At 40.4% G+C, this 22,429-nt stretch overlaps 1 protein-coding gene across 3 annotated transcripts; it reads right to left on the bottom strand.

Moving 5' to 3' along the window:
• Positions 1 to 6,974: 6,974 nt before the first annotated feature.
• Positions 6,975 to 22,037, bottom strand: hyou1 (hypoxia up-regulated 1). 3 transcript variants are annotated; one of them, XM_037749484.1, is made up of 24 exons: positions 21,875 to 22,037; positions 20,111 to 20,186; positions 19,770 to 19,863; positions 19,552 to 19,630; positions 19,244 to 19,398; positions 18,449 to 18,525; positions 18,170 to 18,351; positions 17,434 to 17,549; positions 16,539 to 16,725; positions 15,728 to 15,862; positions 14,726 to 14,808; positions 14,311 to 14,443; positions 13,931 to 14,115; positions 13,566 to 13,704; positions 13,179 to 13,236; positions 12,902 to 12,978; positions 12,588 to 12,761; positions 12,271 to 12,440; positions 12,101 to 12,188; positions 11,623 to 11,879; positions 11,452 to 11,536; positions 10,476 to 10,740; positions 10,280 to 10,387; positions 8,248 to 8,297 (listed from the first exon to the last, which is right to left on the bottom strand). In XM_037749484.1, exons 2-24 carry the CDS (start codon positions 20,178 to 20,180, stop codon positions 8,248 to 8,250), a joined length of 2,967 nt encoding a protein of 988 aa, XP_037605412.1. In that variant the 5' UTR covers positions 20,181 to 20,186; positions 21,875 to 22,037. The 3 variants fall into 3 exon arrangements, with proteins under 3 accessions (XP_037605413.1, XP_037605412.1, XP_037605415.1); XM_037749485.1 differs by lacking the exon at positions 21,875 to 22,037 and having other exon boundaries at positions 6,975 to 8,297; positions 20,111 to 20,180; XM_037749487.1 differs by lacking the exon at positions 8,248 to 8,297 and having other exon boundaries at positions 9,397 to 10,387.
• Positions 22,038 to 22,429: the final 392 nt, after the last annotated feature.

The following is a 22,429-nucleotide window of genomic DNA, read 5'->3' as shown; positions in this document are numbered from 1 at the left end:
ATATTATTGTGTGCACATATAGAGGGTTAATTGATCGTCAGCTGTATTATCAACATGTTCTTGTGAACTTGCTTTAGATGTTATACTTACACTTTCTTGGCATATTTGTATGTCAGGTGCCTGTAACATTACCTCTGATGATGTAGAAGGCATGCAGGATTAAACTGTGATGCATGGCCTGTTTTGGTTAAAGGTCCCATATCATGCTCATTTTCAGGCTCTTACTTGTATTCTGGGTTTCTACTACAACATGTTTACATACTTTAATGTTTAAAAAAAAACCTTTATTTTCCTCATGCTGTCTGCTTGAATATCCCTGTATTTACCCTCTGTCTGAAACGCTCCGTTTTAGTACATTTCAATGGAATTGCAACAGAATTGCGTTGCTAGGCAACAGCTTTGGTCCATGTCTACTTCCTGTCAGCTGATGTTATTCACATCCACTGCAACAGGAAATAAACTGGGACACATTTAGAAGGTTTATGTTTAAAACTTTTGAAATGGTCTAAATATTGTAGATTTGTGACATCACAGATGGACATAAATCCTGACAGCTTGTTTCAAAAGCTCAGTTTCTGAATACGGGCTGTGTGTATTTCTCTGTGGATTGAGCGTTTCGATACTTTCACAGTATTTATATAGAACTTAAACCTGTTTTATAATATAAATGACATGAAAATCTCACTTTTTACAATATGGGACCTTTAACATATGCCTTTCAGAATCGTATAAGTAGATGTTTGGTCTTAGACCACACTGTGATTTCTCCCTACCCACTTCCACTCAATTTGCTCGGAGGCGTCCGTCTTATTAAGTGCCATCCCAGTGACATCACAGTTATAAAACCCTCCAACAGCAAGTCTACATCAATGCTTATTGTCCTTACTGTTTGTGTTTGTCATGGAAAACGCTCCGTACAAATGGTTCCATGTGAATACACATACACATTTGTAGACTGCTCAAACTAAAATATACATTCAATATTGTCATACAGACAAAATCTATAAATTGGCTTTATCAATGAGAATCACAGACACTTAGCCAGTCAACAAGCGATCAAGCACGAGCAACAGGACGCTGACTTTCGTTGATTTAACGGCCACAGGTGTCGCTGTTAACAAGCAATTCTGATTCTTACAAACAGTCCCTTTAATTCAATGAAAGTCAGCATCCTGTTTCTTGCACTTGTGCTCGCTCTACATAGACATGAACGAGCATCGCTCAACACAGTGAGGAGACACACGTCAGCTAAAACCACAATATCACTCTATATTTCAGCTGCTTGGCAGTAATGTCAGCTGACCAGACGAAGGTCTCTCCATGAATCAATACTGATCCTGTGTTTCCTGCTTCAGACTCCCATCTTCTGCAGTGTGTAGTGTGCGCGCATGCACGTGAGAGGTGGAGCGAGTGCAAACGAGCGAGGTGTGTGAGTGAAGGAAGGCAGAGGAGCAGAGCAGCAGAGACTCCGGCCCCGGAGACCAAAGCTGTGTCCTCTGGCCGTGGTCGGGGGGGCTGGAGCAGGAAGAGTTAACACTGTTTGTTATTGTTTGTGTAGTGTACATTGTTTACATATTCACCTGGGTACTTGACTGCTGGAAACTGTATTTCATTCATATTATATATATACTACACCTATTTATTATTATTATATCTTATCTCATTATATCTTCTCATATCATTTCTTACATCTTGTATTATCATATTATACAGCTATACTACTATTATACTATTACATTACACTACTGTATCACACACTATAATATACACTACTATATTCAGTACCCTTGCACTATTTTCAGTACCATTGGCACACTGTCACTTCACTAGTGTACATATGTTATCTTATTTTTATTTTGTTTTACTTTATTCTATTCATTTTTATCTCATTTTAAGGTGTGTTGGTGTTGGATGTGTTGTTTAAGCTACTGTCTGTCTGTCTGTCTATGATACCAGTATCTTCACTTTAACTTTAAAAATGAACCCCCTACATACTTTTTTTCATAAATGTTTTTGACATACTATAATATGACTTTTTTCAAAAAGATTTCAACATACTATATTAAGACTTTTTTTTCACAACATTTTTTGACATACTATACTATGACTTTTTTTCATAAAAGTTTTCGAAATACCATACTATGCGTTTTTTTTAGCATACAATATTATGACTTTTTTATGAAATTTTTCGACATGCTATACTATGAAATAGAAAATAAAAATGTTATGAAAAAATAGTCATAATAAAGTATGTCGAAAAATGTAATTAAAATAAGTCATAGTATAGTATGTCGAAATATTTTGAGAAAAAAAAGTCATATAGTATGTCGAAAAATGTCATTAAAAAAAGTCATAATATAGTATGTCGAAATATTTCATTAAAAACTCATAGTATAGTATGTTGAAATATTTTGAGAAAAAGTCATAGCATGTCGAAAAATGTCATAGTATATATAGTATGTTGAAAAATGTCATGTGACACAGTGAGTTTTGAGGGCCAACTTGAAATTAAGAAGTCAAATACAAAAAGAAACATAAAGTCAGTATAGCCTACTGGTCATATAGCTCAGGTTGGTAGATATCTGGTTTGAATACTGGAGGTTGTGGGTTCAATCCCCTTCTGAAACTGTGTTTTTTGAGGTCTTACTTCAAATAAAGAAGTCAAATACAATAACAAACACTGCAACTGTGTATCTGCTCAGATAGCTCAGTGTGGTAGATAACTGGACGGAATACTGGAGGTTGTAGGTTCCATCCTTATTTGACACAATGAGTTTTGAGGTCTTACTTCAAATAAACAAGTCAAATACAATAACAAACACTGCATCAGTGTATCTGTTCAGATAGCTCAGTGTGGTAGATAACTGCTTGTAGTATCCGGTTGGAATACTGGAGGTTGTGGGTTCGGTCCTTATGTGACACAGTCTGTTTTCAGGTCTAACTTTTAATGACGAAGTCAAATATACGAAGAGAACAGTCCTCACTGCGTGTGGCATTGGTGGCTGGGTTGCTGAGTTCCTAGATCGGGCTGCGGCAGAGCGGGGTTCAATCCCTACCCTCATCAGTGTCTGGTGCCCGACAGTGGAGTGAGACGAGCGTCTCCTCCCAGGGTTTACCAGAGATACAACTGGGGGGTTACGCATCAGTATATATATTAAATAATATTATATGTGACGTCTGTATGACGCATAGCGTATACTTTATTTATTTTTCGAATATGTACTCGACTTCTTGCAACAGAAATTGACAGAAATTGGAAATTTGGTTTTACTGCTGGGATGGTTGATGTCTGTTGTCCAAGATGTTAAGTAGATATTTGAAAAATAAATAAAGGGTTTATAGATTATATAAGGGTTAGGGTTATATATATCATACACTATATAGCGTTACATATCATACAGACGTTAGGGGGAAAGGGGATGTTCAGGAGTAGATAATAAAAGTCAACAGTAGATGCCACATAGAAGGGGTGTACATTATGTCTCATAAATTGTTGCAGCAATTTTTGGGTTGATACCATTTGTTACACAGATTTGGTGCTGAATTTAACCTCCTTTTACATTGTGAGAATTGATAAAAGATTATCAACAATCCCTCCAAAACACCACATTAAGACACCAAGACCTTGAGGAACACCGTAGAAAAAGCCATGCTGTGATTTGGTATCAAAACCTTTTGACATTTGGACATTTCTCCAAGAATTCTCCTTATCAATCTAGCTAGGAAAGCCATCCATCCTCTCAATGCTCTAGGTCTCTAGTTTGTGGGTTAGGGTTAGGGTTAGGGTTTGATCCTTATGTGACACAGTGATTTTTGAGGGCCAAATCAAATGCAGAAGTCAAATACAAAAAAGAAACATTGCACCAGTGTATCCTGGCAGATAGCTCAGTGTGGTAGATAAGAATTTATCAACGTACTATACTATTACTTTTTTCCCCACAAAAAAATTCAGCATACTATACTATGACTTTTTTTAATAACATTTTTCGACATACTATACTGCGACTTTCTTTGTACAAATTTTCAACATGCTACAGAATGACTTTTTTTTTCAAAATATTTTTGACATATTACTTTTTTCATGACATTTTTTGTCCTACAATAGTATGCCTTTTTTTCATGAATTTTTTTTTTAAATAGCATTTTTCGAACACAACTTTTTTTACATGCTATGTTATGACTTTTGAAATAGCTCAGGTTGGTAGATATCTGGTTGGAATATTGGCGGTTGTGAGTTTTATCCTTATATGACACAATGGGTTTTGAGCTCTTACTTCAAATAAAGAAGTCAAATACAAAACGAAACAATACATCAACATATCTGGTGAGATAGCTCAGTGTGGTAGATAACTGGATGTAGTATCCGGTTGGAGTACTGGAGGTTGTGTGTTTGATCCTTATATGGCACAATGAGTTTTGAGGGCTAACTTCAAATAAAGAAGTCAAATACAATAACAAACACTGCAACTGTGTATCTGCTCAGATAGCTCAGTGTGGTAGATAACTGGTTGTAGTATCCGGTTGGAATACTGGAGGTTGTGTGTTTGATCCTTATATGACACAATGAGTTTTGAGCTCTTACTTCAATTAAAGAAGTCAAATACAATAACAAACAATGCATCAACATATCTGGTGAGATAGCTCAGTGTGGTAGATTACTGGAAGGAATACCTAGTTGGAATACTGGAGGTTGTAGGTTCGATCCTTATTTGACACGATGAGTTTTGAGGTCTTACTTCAAATAAACAAGTCAAATACAAAAAGAAACAATACATCAACATATCTGGTGAGATAGCTCAGTGTGGTAGATAACTGGATGTAGTATCCGGTTGGAGTACTGGAGGTTGTGTGTTTGATCCTTATATGGCACAATGAGTTTTGAGATCTTACTTCAAATAAACAAGTCAAATACAAAACGAAACAATACATCAACATATCTGGTGAGATAGCTCAGTGTGGTAGATAACTGGTCGTAGTATCCGGTTGGAGTACTGGAGGTTGTGTGTTTGATCCTGATATGACACAATGAGTTTTGAGCTCTTACTTCAAATAAAGAAGTCAAATACAATAACAAACAATACATCAACATATCTGGTGAGATAGCTCAGTGTGGTAGATAACTGGACGGAATACCTAGTTGGAATACTGGAGGCTGTAGGTTCGATCCCTATTTGACAGGATGAGTTTTGAGGTCTTACTTCAAATAAACAAGTCAAATACAATAGCAAACACCGCATCAGTGTATCTGCTCAGATAGCTCAGTGTGGTAGATAACTGGACGGAATACCTAGTTGGAATACTGGAGGTTGTGGGTTCGATCCTTATGTGACACAGTCTGTTTTCAGGTCTAACTTCTAATGACGAAGTCAAATATACGAAGAGAACAGTCCTCACTGCGTGTGGCACTGGTGGCTGGGTTGCTGAGTTCTGGTTCGGGCTGCGGTAGATCGGGGTTCAATCCCCACCCTCATCAGTGTCCGGTGCCCGACAGTGGAGTGAGACGAGCGTCTCCTCCCAGGGTTTACCAGAGATACAACTGGGGGGTTATGCATCAGTATATATGTTAAATATATACTTTTATGCGACGCATATAATATTGTATGCGACGCATATAATGTTATTTAATATATATACTTTTATGTGACGCATATGATATTATATGCAACATTATGTGCGTCGCATAAAAGTTTATATATTAAATAATATTGTATGCATCGCATGTAATACCATATGCGTCGCATAAAAGTATATATTTAACATATATACTGATGCATAACCCCCCAGTTGTATCTCTGGTAAACCCTGGGAGGAGACGCTCGTCTCACTCCACTGTCGGGCACCGGACACTGATGAGGGTGGGGATTGAACCCCGATCTACCGCAGCCCGAACCAGAACTCAGCAACCCAGCCACCAGTGCCACACGCAGTGAGGACTGTTCTCTTCGTATATTTGACTTCGTCATTAGAAGTTAGACCTGAAAACAGACTGTGTCACATAAGGATCGAACCCACAACCTCCAGTATTCCAACCGGATACTACGAGCAGTTATCTACCACACTGAGCTATCTGAGCAGTGATGCGGTGTTTGCTATTGTATTTGACTTGTTTATTTGAAGTAAGACCTCAAAACTCATCGTGTCAAATAAGGATCGAACCTAAAACCTCCAGTATTCAAACCAGATATCTACCAGGTGAGCTGTTTCACATGATACACTTGGGTAATGTTTCTTTCTTTCTTCATTTGGGTGGTGGTATGTAGAAAAAAGTCATGACAAAGTCAAAGTATAGTATATCAAAACAAGTCATAGTATGGTATATTGAAGGAGGTCATGAAAAAGTCATAGTATGTTGAAAAAACTGATTAAAAAATCAAAGTATAGTGTGCTGAAAAAAGTGATAAAAAAAGTCATAGTATGTCCAAAAAAAGTACATTATATCAAATAAAGTGGTAAAAAAGTCACAGTACTGTACTAAGACTTTTTTCAACATACAACAAACATCCACCTTTACAAAAAGTAGAGATGACTTTTTTTTCCATGAAATTTTTCGATTTTTTTTTAACTCTTTTTTTCAACATACTATTTTTTTACTTTTTTCGCCATACTATACCACAACTTTTTTTCAACATACTATGACTTTTTATTTTTTTGACATATTATACTATTACTTTGTTTTAATTTTTATCGACATACTATGCAATGACTTTTTCGACTTTTTTAATTTTTTCGACATATTATATATACTATGACTTGTTTTTCCGATATACTATGCTGTGACCTTTTTTAATTTTTTCGACATACTATCTTATGACTTTGACATACTTTACCCCTAAAGAAGGTCAGCACCCAGCAGGAACCGTGTCTTGCTCAAGGACAAATCAACAGGATGGATGCGTGTTGGAACGCTTGAGCCTGGGTTGTAGGAAGATCGATCAATCATGTCAACAATACATTAAAAAAATGACAAACAAAAATTAAAAACAAAAAAAGATTTTTATTAACAGTTTAGAAACACAACATTGTTTGCATCTCCCATTCCTGACTTTTTGTTTTCTTCAGTTCCCCCCCCTTCAAATAATCCAGAGTGCTGCAAACACAGAAGCCCACATCTGACCCAAAGTCCTGAACCAAGTCCCCTAACCCCTCGCCTACTCTAACGGAAAAACGGAGCCAACATCTGATGAAGAATCTGCATCACAGGGCATGTCGAGGTAAAGAACAGTGACGACACTAATACACCACCTCTTCAACAACGTTTAGCAGCTTATGAGACTTTGAAAACATGGAGTTTGACCGCCGTCACTGAAACACATTCAAGCTCTTCTCAAAGGTTGTATTGGCATCAGTAGAAAAACTAATTCATCAGTCGTTTTAGTTTATCCAGCCGGATCGGAAAAATGATGGGACGCAGAAACGTGGAGACACTTTTTAAATGTGACTGTTTTGGCAACTCAGTTTTAGAACTAGTTCAGTGTGCACATACAGGAGCACCCGAATGATCGATCACTGCTACTTCTAAAAGCCCAGTCAGTGATTACAGTACGAGCTTCCCTACTGTACCATCATTAAATGTTACGATTCACTAGATTAAAGATGCTTTATACTTACAATATAGTCCAAATCAATTCTGGATTGGAGCAAAAAACAAATTCTATCCATTGAGAATCCTCCAAAAGGACCCCTCACCCTCTGCTGTGATCATGGCCATGACGGGTCAGTAAAGGTGCAGGTGTTAGGGCAAACACTGACCTCATAACAACACAGCATGGTGGAGGATACAGTGCGGAGGACAAAGCAGGATAGGAAATGTTATGTTGTATAACAGCACTCAGCCTTGTCAAATGTCCATACAGTTACAACAGGGTCGAGCGCTGCTTACATCTCCCTCTTTATCTGCGTGGATGTGATCGTTTGTTGGAGGTGAGAAGGTATTTTGTCTGGACCTGCATCTATAACGTACAGACGAAGTCTCTTGGGGCTTTATTTTTGTTGAAGTGCTTGTTCGTGGTGTTTTAAGTGCCTGTTTTCTTACAGAATCCATGAAAGACAGAAGACATGAACAGCACTGAAGAGGAGGAGGAGGGACAAGATGAGTGGTCTCCAAGTCTCCAATCAGCTTCCAGCAGTTCAATAAACAAAGAACATAAAGACAAAATGACAGAAAAAACAAAAACAGAGAGAGAAGGAACTCAAACATTTATACACTGTCAATAAATATAGTGATCTTTTTTCCCCCAGTTCCAGCTGTTATAATTCATCCTCTATGTGGTTTTTAGGTTTGGCCTTCTCCGTTGGTCCTGGAAGGGAGGACAGAGAAGGACAGAATGAATACTGTGTGTTATGTGGGATTATATCAACTCAGTTCATCAGTGCAGAAAAGCATAATCTCCGTAGCGAATACGTTCCTTCTGCAGTCCAAGCTAAGGGCTGAGTAACTCAAGCTCATGTTTACTGCTCACAAAAAGCTGTTGCTATGGTGAAGCCTGTTATCGCTGCGGCGTTTGAAAAGGCCTTGGCTGGAAGTAGAAAGGGAGACATGCAGACCTGGCTCGTCATCTTACCGGCTCTGCTGATGTTATAATACTCGCATCTGATTATGACTACGAGGCATTAGAATTATATGCATTTTCTATTGCAAAGCTGCTCGGGCAACTACATATTTCACATCTGAACGGTCAGGGAGAGAAGAATGAGCTTTGTGTTCATCGCTTACAGACGGCTGCCTTCTGGTCAAAATGTAAAACAAATACGCCTTTGGATGGAATGACAATGTGATGTAATATATATTATATCACGTTGTTATGCAGGATTCATTACGTTTGAACAAGTGTTGAAATATTACAATTTTATGTTCCTTCTTTGAGATAAAATACTTTCTTAAATTAATAAACTTTTTTCATGTTACAAATTACCTGTGTTGCTGTACATATTTATTTATAAAATAAAATTAATTAATTAATGAAGCGCTGATCAAATATGATTTTTGAATGAATACAGCCGAAGGGCAGACCGTCCTCTCTGCTCGGTCAAACTGACACACCGATAGCAGCACACAGCAGGAGGGAGGGAGAGGGAGAGAGGAACAGGAGAACTCACAGCGATGTAACAAACCCGTTCTCATCCGTCAATATACGGCCGCTTTGTCTCTGACAGAGCTAAACTTGTGCCTCGGCATCAGACGTTGAGGAGCGAGACAAAGTGGCGGTATTTGACCACCTGAACGGGCTGCACACCCTGCACGGTTATTGGCTGGGGGTTAGACCCCACGTTGGGCTGAAAGGCTGTTAGCAGACGCCCAGAAGAGTTCTGAACACAGCAAATAATACGAAAAGAGAAAATCTTCTAGCGGGTCAGAAGTGATGATTGAGAGGGATTATGTTTGTATCAGTCTATACATTTTTTTTTTTTTTTTTTTAGAAAACGTTTTGCATATTAAACCTTTATTTACAGATCATGAGACAAAAATAAGCATGTTTTGTCTGAGATGGCCCCTTGGAGGATCAATGAGCTTATAGCTGTACTCATACCTCACCAGGGGGCTCATTCATATAAAACAGTGCTTAGGATTCACACTACATGTTTGCGTACATACAAATTAAGAAATGTACATACGCCAACAAAAATATTCTGATTCCTTTTATAAATCCCAAATCAACTTGAAAAGTCTGAACGTGGATCAGCCTGATTTCTCGCCCTCTACTGGTCAATTCAAAGCACCTCATGAATGTTTCTGCATAGAAATGAGCCTGATGATCAGTTGTTCTTTATGGTGAAGGGTTGCGATGGTGAGACATTGAGGAGACATTGATTTGAGTTGCCTTATGTCTACAATTGAAATGTGTATTATGGAATAATCATGGCTCACAGCACCAGAACAAATAACACTGCTGCTGTGAACGTTTATGATAAAGTGGGTCTTTCATCTATCATCAACCTGGCATCATTATACATATAATATGATGTATCACATATCATATTATATGTACCTCTCACATTCAATTTCTTCAAGCTGGCTTCAATTCACCACCTCTCCATCTGCGTCTCCATTAATGTACGTTAACGGTTATAAATGAGACCCCTACATTGTTACTGGATAAAGTAACAGAATGATTGTAAAGATAATGCGATCCATTACGATAGTCCAGTAGTTATATAATATTCCATTTGTGTCAGCGAGCAGATCATTGAGTTCAGAGTTTAATGTCGTAGTCTGACCACATTGTTTTTGTCCACCCCCTCTAAAGTTCTCCGTCATCAGCAACAGGTATGGCAGACCGACCTGTAGTTGTTGTTTCTTCTGTGGGCTGTGATTGGCTGTCTGAGTCTGTTTGTACAGTGCTCTCTTCAGTGGGCGGGGCTTCGCCCGGCACCGGCTCCTCTGGGTTTTCTGTATTAGAATGAAAAAGAAGTTATTTTAAGTCGCGTCCACAAGGGAATAATCATAAACCAGATGTGAGTTTTGCAGCTGGACCCACCAGTCTTTGTGTCCGTGCTGTCCTGTGTGGGAGGGATGACTTTCTCCTCGGCTGTGCCGTTGGCCTTGCCGCTGCTTTTATCAGAACTGGTGCTGTTCTTTGGTTTGGCTTTAGCTTTCGGCTTGGCGAACTTGGCCTTGTTGAGCAAGTAGTTCACCTCTCGATCCAGCAGAGACAGCTTGGACTCGATGTCTTTCGACAACAGGACCGGCCGCTCCTTTGGAGAGCGTTTCGCCTGCTCCGCTAGCGTCTCGTTCCTCCACGTCTGGAGCACACAGAGACAGTTTGACACGTGAAGGTCAGTTTACTCAATACAAGGAGAACTACTCAGTTATAATACGTATTCAGTGGCTCTGGAAGGATAACCCTGATAATGGCATAGTGATGTAATCAGGATGATCTCAGCTTGAGCTTGAAGACAATACATCTATAACATCTATAACGGAGCGTGAGAGAACGTCACTATTGAGATGCATTATGGGAAATGTAAATTGACACATACTAGAAACTAACAGTCAGGATTTCTCGGCCTCTGCTGCTTCAATTTTGATGATTATATTCTTTTTGTATTGGGCTGTCAAAGTTAACGTGATAATAACGCGGTAATGTAAATTTGTTTTAAATCCACTAATTTCTTTATCGCAACTTCCACTTTTTAGGTTTTAGCGGGCTCAGTTTTAAAGCTAGAGTGAAGATACTGGTATCCTATGAAACTAGAAAACCTAAAGAATCCATCGGTATCAACCACGTCATACTAGCTTGTAACGAAGGAATAATAATTTAAAAAATAATATAATAAAAAAATAAAATAACGTTCCAAACTCGTGCTAAATTTTGGGCGAGGAAAAACTGTCATGGCCATTTTCAAAGGGGTCCCTTGACCTCTGACCTCCAGATATGTGAATGAAAATGGGAAACTAAATCCTCCACAGTAATGTGATGACAGCATGACAACATTAACACATTCACCACCTACCGTTGTTTCATTGATCACTTTTTCCAACGTATTCAGCTCAACTTCAGTGAAGATTTGGTCGTCCTCTGGAATCAGTTTAGCGCTCCTTTGAAAGAAAAAAGTGAGTCAATACAACAGTACCGACCCACCACAAAAATCCTACACACCTCCACCTTCACCGTCAACACTCACCTCAAGAAGAAGCTGGAGGTGTTGAGGATGCTGTTCAGGGCGACGAGGCGGTCCGGCCACTTGCGTCGCTCCTCCACCCTGAAGAACATGTCCTTGCACAGGCTCTTCAGCTGAGACAGCTTCTCTCTCAGCTGCTTGGTGGTGGCCGTGTAGCCTTCCTCGTCCATCCACTCCGACGCCTCTCTCAGCTTGGCGGCGATCTGCTCCTTCTCCTCCTCTGACACCACCAGCTGGTAATCGTCCTGATACAGCTTGTCCTGGAGAAAGGACGGGAGTATTGTGTGTTTTTTGGAAGGAGGCACGGGTGACGGTTTTATTACATCCTCTACTTTCTGATCACGCTGGTTGTATCTTTACATTAAAGGATTTAACATCTGGGATTAATGTTGGCTTGTATTCCACATTGCACTGGCAACTCCAATTTCTTAAAAAACAATTCTTGAAAAAAGTAAAATGACAGAAAGCTTCTGTGTCTTACCTGCGTCTCAAAGATAAAAGCTTCCAGACTGTTCAGTGACTTTTCCCTTTCATGTTTGGCCAGGTCTCGGTCTGTCAAATCCTGCAACCTGAAAAGACACAAAGACTTGTTTTAGCCAACAAAACTGAGAACCAGAAAACACACAAAAGAAATACAAACGGCTGCTTTACTTCTTCTTAGAGGAAGCGACATCGTCGGCGGTGGGGTCGATGATGTCGTTGGTGACGAGTTCCACCGTGATGTCTTCAGCGATCTTGCTCTTTTTCTGAGGTTTTACCTCCTTCTTCTCTTCATCCTTCTCTGCCTCGGCGTTTCCAGATTTCTCTCCATCCTTTTCCTCCTTTACCAGCAGAAATACGATTACTTTCAACACCCAAGCTCCTCTTTTTTTGAATATAGATTTTCACCAAGTTGCTGTGCAGCATTTAGAAGCACTCCACAGATGCTCTAATGTTGCGGAGATAGATGATGATATGACAGATCTTACCTTGGCATCAGTCTTGCTGCCTGCCTCCTCTGTCTTCTCCTCACTTTTCTCTTCGCCTTCAGGTTTGTCTGAATCGTCCGGCTTCTCCTTGGCAGCCTCCTCCTTCGGAGCCTCGTCCTTACCGTCCTCGTCCTTGCCGTCCTTTCCGGATTCTGGAGGCACTTCCTCCTCGTCCTGGACACAAGAAATCAGGAAACAATGTGAGCTACGATCTCAATGCCAGGCATGCCCCAGCATCAACAAATAGGTGTATTTGCTGTATCACTGACTAACTCACTAACTGACTGGGACACTGTGTCATGAGCTGCAATTACCTGGACCGGTTCAGTTACATTTGGGGCGGGTTCTGATGATCCGCCTCCAAACAAGGTGGAAATGGTGTTACCTAGTTCTGAAAGAGACATTCTGGCTCAGTTAGTCAGTAATAAGCAGTCCTATACACATAGAATATAATATAGGCTGTAGAATTACATGTTAAACATGCAGTAAGCGTTGAATGTTGTTCTAGAAGCTGCTAGAAAGCAATCAACCTTCTTAAAAAGGTTCTAACACTGATCATAGAGGTTACAGATATATGTTTGCAAAACCTACTCGTTAATGTTGATTCCTCTTCTTTCTCCTCCACAATGGTTTCGAACACGGACTCCACCTGTCGATTACAACATTAAATTATTAGCTTGATTGAAACAAATGAAAATGTTTTTGATTCTGTGTTTTTTCAAGTAAATCAGTCAAACTAAAAATAGTTGATTAGAAATGTATTCCTACTGGGGCTGTCAATCAATATTTAATTGTGATTAATCGCGCGATTGTTAATCGCATATTTTTTATCTGTTCAAAGTGTACCTTTAAGGGAGATTATGTATTGTTTGTTTGTAAGTCTGACATAGCAGAAGGTAAAAAACACTCAAATACAGAGTCCTTACAACCAAGAGGAGCTAGCAGTCACCGGTTTGATTGTGTGAAAGTGTAACTGACCCGATCCAGCAGCAGAACGCCACTTTCATCCATGTTGAAATGAGCTTTGATGCCTTTTGACTCCGCGTCCGCGTGCTTCTCAAAGCTTTCGCCTACTCCGGACAGTTTGACTGTGGTCAGGTTCTGAGAGCCGAACACACTGTGACACACAGGAGAACAACAGGGCTTACAGTCAGATCATGAGTGAACACAGTGATGCGACAAAGCAACGACTTCGAAGGGATCATACACACTAAGTCAAGTCAAATGCCATAAAACATAATACAATATTTTCTGTAAACTTGGGTTCCTACTAGTTGACTTTTTATTACCATCCAGCCATCCCTTCAGGAATGTCATTATTAACACTGCAGCAGCGAACCAACCTGAGGTCATCCTGACTGAGGAAGCTGAGGTCGCCGTAGTTGATGTAGAAAGCAAAGTCACTGTTGTAGCGGTTGAATGTGATGACCTTGCGCTGAGGATAGGGCGCCATCCTCTGGAAGAGGATACGCTTGTTGTGTTTAAGAGTTTTGATCCCCTCTTCCTCCGTCTCGCGGGTGAACTCCACCTGATGGAATGAAATGACACGAGGTCAGCGTTAACACGGCTTGTATTCAGGATCTATTTTAACATCTAAATTTGCAACTGGGAACAATGCACGGCATCCTATGTGGACTTTAGTCCCGTTCAAAAAGACTACGCGACAGTGTACAGATGAGGTATACTAATAAAAAAGTGCTGGTGGAAAACGAGCTGCACCGACCTGGATGGGGAAGACCGCTGCGTCTCGGACCAGGAAAGGTTTGACCTTGAAGGCCTTGCTGAGGGCAGCAGCCTGGTACACGGCGCCCATGGCTGCTGCCTCGTCTGCGTTGATGTTCTTCCCCAGCTCCTCTCTGCAAGGACACACAAGGACATGACAAGTATGATCAAATAAAAGTCAAGAAACATAAATATAGAAGAGAGAAATGACATTATGAATTTGAAAAAATACAATCAATATATGTGGAATGAAATATGCTGAAGAGGTTCCCAGTATGAAGCATTGAGACGATGTGCAATGTACCAAAAGATGTGCGTTAATGTAACACATGGAGAGACAGATGTGAAGACGTGTTGTGTAATTCTTTATGTTCATTTTTGAAAGTGAAACTTGTTCAGCGTCGGTTGAGACTTACTTCCCCACAGCTTTGAGCAGCACTTCCTGAACCTTGGGCACGCGGGTGGCGCCGCCTACTAAAATCACTTGCTCAATTTCATCCTGTAGGCAGAAATATAAGAAATCAGATTCACAGCAGTAATACAAACATCCATTCATATACTGTATACTCACTGCTCATCGTTTCAAATATTAAAACATTTCACCAGTCCACACCGCAAGATGGCAAATGACCTAAACATATTTTACCAAAATGAGTTTAGCTTTAGTGCCACTTATCATCACTTTGTTTTCCAATCAATCATTGCATATTTAATCATTTTGTTATATTATAGCATTATCTATATACAGGCAACAACAGCTGTCAGTGTGTCAGTGTGCTGACTTGACTATGACTTGCCCCAAACTGCATGTGATTATCATAAAGTGGGCATGTCTGTAAAGGGGAGACTCGTGGGTACCCATAGAACCCATTTACATTCACACATCTGGAGGTCAGAGGTCAAGGGACCCCTTTGAAAATGGATGTGACAGTTTTTCCCCGCAAAATTTAGCTCAAGTTCAGAGCGTTACTTAACCTCCTTTGCGAAAAGCTAGTATGACATGGTTGGTACCGATGGATTTTTCTAGTTTCATATGATACCAGTATCTCTAGCTCTAAAACTGAGCCCGCTACAACCTAAAAATCACAATTTGCGTTAAAAAAATGAGTGGTGTTAAAACGAATGTGCATTATTATGGTGTTAACTTTGACAGCCTTAATAATAACAGATGAATATAGGAGTCTATCGCCTATTGTTTATTTTCCTCTTCTTATTCCATCCAGCTTTTCTGTGTCGTGCGTCTGCAGTGACCTGCAGCCAAATCTCCCCAAAGGGATCATCAACTATTCATCTATTATAGAGTCTAGACCCGCTCTATATGAAAAGCGCCTTGAGATAACTTCTGTTATGATTTGAATCTATATAAAACAATTTGAATTGAATCAAAGTTTCATCTCGTTGGCCATGAGAATACTGACCAGCTTCATTTCTGCGGAGGCGAGGGCGTCCTGCACCGGGCCAGGCACTCTTTCAAAGAGATCAGCACACAGCTCTTCAAACTCAGCCCTGGTCACCTTAGATTTGAAGTCAATGTCATCCATCAAACCTTCCACCTGAAAACAAAAACAAACACATGTTCTTTCACTGCAACGGTATTGCCTCCAGATGTTAAGAGTCTGTATCACTGATGGAAATACCAAGAGACTGCAACATTTCTAAGACCTTAAAAACAATGAGTTTAAGATCTAAAATCAGTCTGAACACTGGGACAAATTGACAGAACTGTAATTTAAGTCATTTTCCAGGTACTGCAGACAGATGGTCACCTTGGTTTTAGACGCACAACAAGCAAGCAGGGCTGTGTATTGGCAAGTATCTGGCGATACGATACGTATCATGATACAGTGATTATATGGCGATACTGTAAGCAAGGTGATATATTGCAATTTTTTAAATCTAATTTTAGGAAAACTGTCTAGTATAAAGAAGACACTGCCATATGCATAAAATCAGAGTATGCAATCAGAACAGTGGGATCTGCATTTGCATTTATCACAGTCCCTGTAACATCCAACATCACAGCACTACTTTGAGGGGCACATACACTGAGAGGGTGCATCTCTTTGTAAATGAAATAAAGTATTGAATGAGTTAATCTTGCATGTAAACTATTAATTAAAAATCAATACAGTGTTTTTTTAGAACCATAACACGTAATATCGTGATATTTTCTTACACCCCTACAAGCCAGATGGACTGAGGGTTGCAGGTTCACGTCCCCGGACTCACCTGGGCCATGAAGTCCACATTTGCGCTGAGCACCGTCTTGAGCCTCTGAGCCTCTTTGAGGAGCTTAGACATGGCCCGGTGGTTCTCCCTCACGTCTTTCTTGCTCTTCTTCTGCTCGTTGAACAGTTTAGCCAGGTGGTCCCGGAGTCGCAGGTCCATCTCGAAGCCCCCCAACCCGCGGTCAAACCTGCAGCCAGAACAAGAGAAGCACACCTGAGTCTGAGGACTGAATTAACATTTGTGTTTTGGGGAGTTTAAAAACAGCTGACAATCGAAAGCTAGACTATCTTTTACATCCAAACACACTTCAGGATAAACAAACAGCAACACAAAGTCTCTATAATCCTGATTTGAGGCTATTAAGAGCTCTAATGGCTCAGGCAGGATTAGCCATTAAAGCTCCAACTTATCAAGATAAAGAAAGAAATTCCCAACCAAACTCAGGTTCCGTCATTAAAACCTGATTATTATTCCTTTACACTTTCCTTTTATTCAGAAGTGTAAGTGGGTAGCTAAGTGTCACCACACCAGCTCCTGTGTATCAGTTTTCAACCACAGGAGATGCAAGATGCTGTTTTACCTGAGCAAATAGTACAGGATGCACTAAACACTTCCTGAGAAATACAGCAGCAAATACAGCAGCAGTCAGCACACTCAAGGATAAAGTATAAATGCAAAAAGATGCAAAAACTCTCGCCAGACTCGCTGCACGACAACTTCTTTCTAATCTTTACTATTCGAGGTCAATGCCATCATACCATTGGACATACCTAAGACTGCACATCACCAAGGTTTTACACACAACAGTCTCTCTCTGCACCATCACACACAATCAACACTCTGCTGATAGAAGAGTTCTCAGTGGCGACGCCACTTCCTGGATCAGTGCACTCACCCGACACCTCGGATCTGCAGCTGGGGCTGGGTGCCAGCCTCCTTGGTTTTGACTGTCTGATAAGTGACGATGGTTGCGGTCGTACTGCCCGAGCCCATATCATAAAACATCATGTTCTGAAAGGGAACAACATCAGACTTTCAGCAGTTTGTAGTCACTTTATCAGTTGAGCTTGTTTTTCTAGAGTCTGAAAAACATTCTGATCAAGTACTCCTCTAGCAAACGGTTTAGAGATAAAGATTTTTTACATTTGTTATTGTCAACAAATCTCTTAGAAAAGACCAAAACCAACAATGTCTCTCAACACTTTTTGACTATATGGCACTACCTGGTTCCTCCTGAAGATGCCATTCTTTACAAATGGCTCACAAATATATAGTTTCACAAAGAAAGGCTCAGTCATTTCCTACTCTCACTCTAGTTTTTAGAAAACATTACTCAAACAGGAGGAAATAGCATATTTGTTGGGGACTATTTTCAGCGGCGGATTAATCCACATTTGGCGTTCTACTCGTGGCAGCAGTACCCACACACACTGGTGTGTTTTTAATATTTTTTGGACAACAATGGAGCTCTACCTCACAGAGGAAGAATCTATATATCAGGCTTTGATCCACACACAAAACTTCACTGTTGGTTTGGGTCTGCACATGAGACTTGTTGACAATAAGAGAAATATAGAATATCACCAGACTGATCGGTAGGCGTGTATTTGGGAGTAATGCTGAATGTGCACCTTAACCGTGTTGTCAATATCTTTCCTCCTGAAGACCCCGTAGTTCAAGGCCACAGCCGTGTTGTCGTTGATGAGTTGAAGAACCTTTAGACCTGCCATCTGTGCAGCCTGCAGCACCGCCCTGCGCTCCGCCTGGTTGAAAAAGGCCGGGACGGTGATCACGGCGTCTTTGATCGGTTGTTCTGTGAGTCAGGAAGACAAAAAAAATAACTAATTAATATGCTTCACATATTCAAACACGTTATACGGTGATGCATCTTCTTCCACGAGCAAACTGACCTGCGAAGTCCTGAGCCAGCGCACGAGAATAATTGAGCATCATGCCGAGGAGCTCCTCGGGTGCGTACTGCATTTCTCTGGCAGACAAAAACAAAGCAAGAAGCCAGATTAGATGCCACAGTCCAAACCAATGTTTCTTTCTAATAATCTATTGATAACGTTTTTGCAGGTACTACTCTGGTATTGATGTTTCCATGACAACTGCTACAATACCTCATCATCAGTCATGGTTTTAGAAAAGATCTGTGGTGATCAGTAATGAAAATAAACAAGCGTCTACACTGAAGGGCAGCACAGCCTGATACAGCGTGTTAATGTTTAAACCGTGCAGAGTCTTTATGACTTGTGAGGTGAGGGGATTAACATGCAAACTATTTTAGAGACTCAATATTATAAAGTAATAGAGAAATGATTTCATGGAACATTTATAGTAGGGATGCACTGATTCAGTCCCGATAGCGATACCTGGGCTTTGGCTGTCGGCCGATACCGAGAACCGATCCGATACCAGCGTTTAACTAATAAGCTGCATGCGTCACTGTGTGGAAGTGACTGGTTTAGGCTTGACTTAAACATTGCTTTACTAACTTTGTAAAACAAAATGTAACAAATAAATACATAGATAAAATCTTACTGAATTGTATTAAAATAATAATTCGTACACCAGCAACTTGGTAAAAAAATCAGTTTGAGTCTGTATCGGCCCGATATCCAATCCGGTATCGGTGCATCCCTAATTTATTGTGTGATAGGAAATTGAATAAATGAAGCAGTGGAGGAATAAAAGAGACTCACTCTGAGTTTTTGAAGTAGACGGTGTCTCTCACGGGGTCGTCCAGCAGCTGGTGCTCGGGGAAACGTTTCTGGTAGAGCGCCACCAGGGGGTTATCGTACTTTTTGCCCAGGAGGCTTTGGAGGTGTCTATAAACCGTTTTGGGGTTCTTCACAGACTGAAACGTAACCAATATGTGACCGTTAACAGCAAACAAGGAAAAGATCAATATCATTTTGAGGTAATTTGACATTTTTAAAGTATGTATTGATATTGCAAACGATATTCATCAGATTAATCTGAATTAAGGACATTTGAGAAGACGTCTCACCATTCCTAGTGCGCCGTCTTCAAAAAGTCTTTCATTTTCCTTGAGACATACAGCTATGGGCGTTTTCCTCCTCGACTCTCTGAAGAAAAAGACATCATCAGACAAAGTGTTAAACTCTGAAATATAGATTCATGCTGTATTCATGTACTTTGATTGTCCGTTAATCTAGCATGCATCTTAAAGAACCTCAATGTTCCACAATCATGACAGATACTCACTTGTTGAGGACGATCTCCATCGGCACGCCGGGTTTCACTATTGCCATTTTCATCCACTCACTGCCCAGGTCAACGGACATGACAGCTACAGACACTGCAAACACAAAGACATGTGTTACATAAGCCGGTAAGGCACACACAGGTATCACCATTGACCCTGAGGTACAGAAGGTACAGAAGGTACAGATCTATCTCCGAACACTGATCAATAACAGCTGTATGTACTCATCGGTGTTGTAAAACTAGGCTGCTGCTGCTTAACGGTCTGTCTGTCTTTACCAGTTTAGTCCCTACGACCAGGTTAGAAAAACATGTCTGCGTATGTTGATGGATCATATTACCTGTGTGAGAAGGCAACATCGCCAGAACGAGGCAGAAGAGAGCAACCGACGTCAGCGTCCTCCCCCCCATGATGAGCTGCAAAGATGATCAAATGAAACATGTATTTACATAAATCAACTGAATGGATTTTTTGACTCACTTGTCCTAACCTTGTCCAATGATGTTTGTTCTTTTTATTCATTATGTGGGAGCAGGTGCAACACCAAGAGGAACAAAATGATCCAAACCTGCTCTGTTTACTACCTTCACCGGGATATTTACATCATACTCAGTCTTTTTGATAAATCACTGCTTATGTTTCCTCATGGTTCTTCAGTGCTGATGTGGCTGTGACTACTGTAACTTCAAGTGGGGATTAGTGTGCCACTGCCAGGTTAGTGCCATGGCCTTTGCCCAAATACATGCAAAGCAGTGAATGCACCTGATCCCATCACAGGTGTAGACAGATCCAAACATGTGGCATTAATGTCCTTAATGTCAAGCTTTGGTATTGGCTAAAACTCAGAGGATAGTGTGGGTTTAATTTCCAATGGTGCAAATGCATCCTGCAGGAACACATCATAAACCACAACATGCTTGTGTTTAAGGTTAGAGAACATCAGGTAATCTGCATGGAAACTTTTGTCAGCTCCTGGTGAGGCAGTGACGCATGAATGCAAAATTGATGCATAGCTGAAAACCTCATTATTATTATTATTATTATTATGAATATTTATGAAACAAACTAGTCTTTTAGCTTTGTGGAGATCACTTGGATGAACTGGCTCTAGTTGCAGGAGAAGTTGCTGATGTGTGCCAGGTTAGTGCCATGGCCTTTGCCCAGATATATGCAAAAGCAGTGAATGCACCTGATCCCACCTACATCACAGGTGTAGACAGATCCAAACACGTGGCATTAATGTCATTGTCAACCTTTGGTGTTGACTAAAACTTGACAACAATCCACTCTGCCCTCAGAGGATAGTGTGGGTTTAATTTCCAATGGTGCAAATGCATACTGCAATAACACATCATAAACCAGAACACGCTTGTGTTTAAGGTTTAGAGAACATCAGGTAATCTGCATGGAAACTCCAGTTAGCTCCTGGCAACAATATGCATTTTGCAAATGCATACTGTAGGAAGACATCATAAACCAGAGCATTGTTGTGTTTAAAGGTTAGAGAACATCAGGTAATCTGCATGGAAACTTCTGTCAGCTCCTGGTCAGGCAGTGACGGATGAATGCAAAATTGATGCACAGCTGAAAACCTCATTATTATTATTATTATTATTATGAATATTTATGAAACAAACTAGTCTTTTAGCTCTTTTGGAGATCACAGAAGTTGCTGATGTGTGCCAGGTTAGTGCCATGGCCTTTGCCCAGATATATGCAAAGCAGTGAATGCACCTGATCCCACCTACATCACAGGTGTAGACAGATCCAACCACGTGGCATTAATGCATTAATGCATACTGCAGAAAGACATCATAAACCAGCACATGCTTGTGTTTAAGGTTAAAGAACATCAGGCAATCTGCATGGAAACTGGCTGTAGTTGTAGGAGAAGTTGCTGATGTGTGTTGTTATCTAACACTATAAGTTAACATTATATAAGTGTTGTTAATGTTACAGCACTGAGTGAAAGGCTGCAGGACAATGTGGACTCTCTCTGGAGCTTTCTAAAGCAGCTAGCTCTGCTGAGTTGCTGTAAGTTGACAGCTACTGTTAGCTAGCTCTCTGTGTGTCTCTCTCTGTGTGTCTCTGTGTGTTGATTTACCTTCCTCTGGTTCTCCCTGGTTCTGGTTCTCTGGTGGATCAGCTCTCCTGGTCCTCAGCCTCTTTGTTTGTCCCTCTTGTCTGTCTTTAGTCCTGTCTTTATCACCGGTCTCTCTCAGCAGTTGGGCCCTGAACGCGGCGTCACCTCATTGGAGCTGCTGCTGAGAGGAAGAACTCCAATCAGCCTAGCAACAACGCAACAGACTGCTTCCGGTTAGCCTTTCAGAGTAAAACGCAGACAGCTATTGCAACCAACATCTGCTGGAAAACAAATATAAATCAATTTAAAAAGCTATACAAGAAAGATATTTTTGGGAGGTATATGGTTGAAGAAGAGTTGTGTTAAAGGTTGGTTATATACTTTTTAACTCCGGATGTATTTGTGGGTTGTAAATAAACTTGGGATGCTGTTCATATATTCAACTCGGGATGTAAATAAATCTGGGATAGTTTTTATATTATATTATATTATCATTCTATGATATATGAGTTAATAGAGGAGAAGTGAGAAAGGGGTAGGGTAATATAAGTTTTTCTTCTACCTACTCCTTTTCGG

Source organism: Sebastes umbrosus, chromosome 17, assembly GCF_015220745.1.
Source record: "Sebastes umbrosus isolate fSebUmb1 chromosome 17, fSebUmb1.pri, whole genome shotgun sequence".
Lineage (NCBI taxonomy): Eukaryota > Metazoa > Chordata > Actinopteri > Perciformes > Sebastidae > Sebastes > Sebastes umbrosus.
The sequence above is the reverse complement of the archived record's forward strand: the minus strand, read 5'-3'. Positions and strand labels throughout refer to the sequence as shown.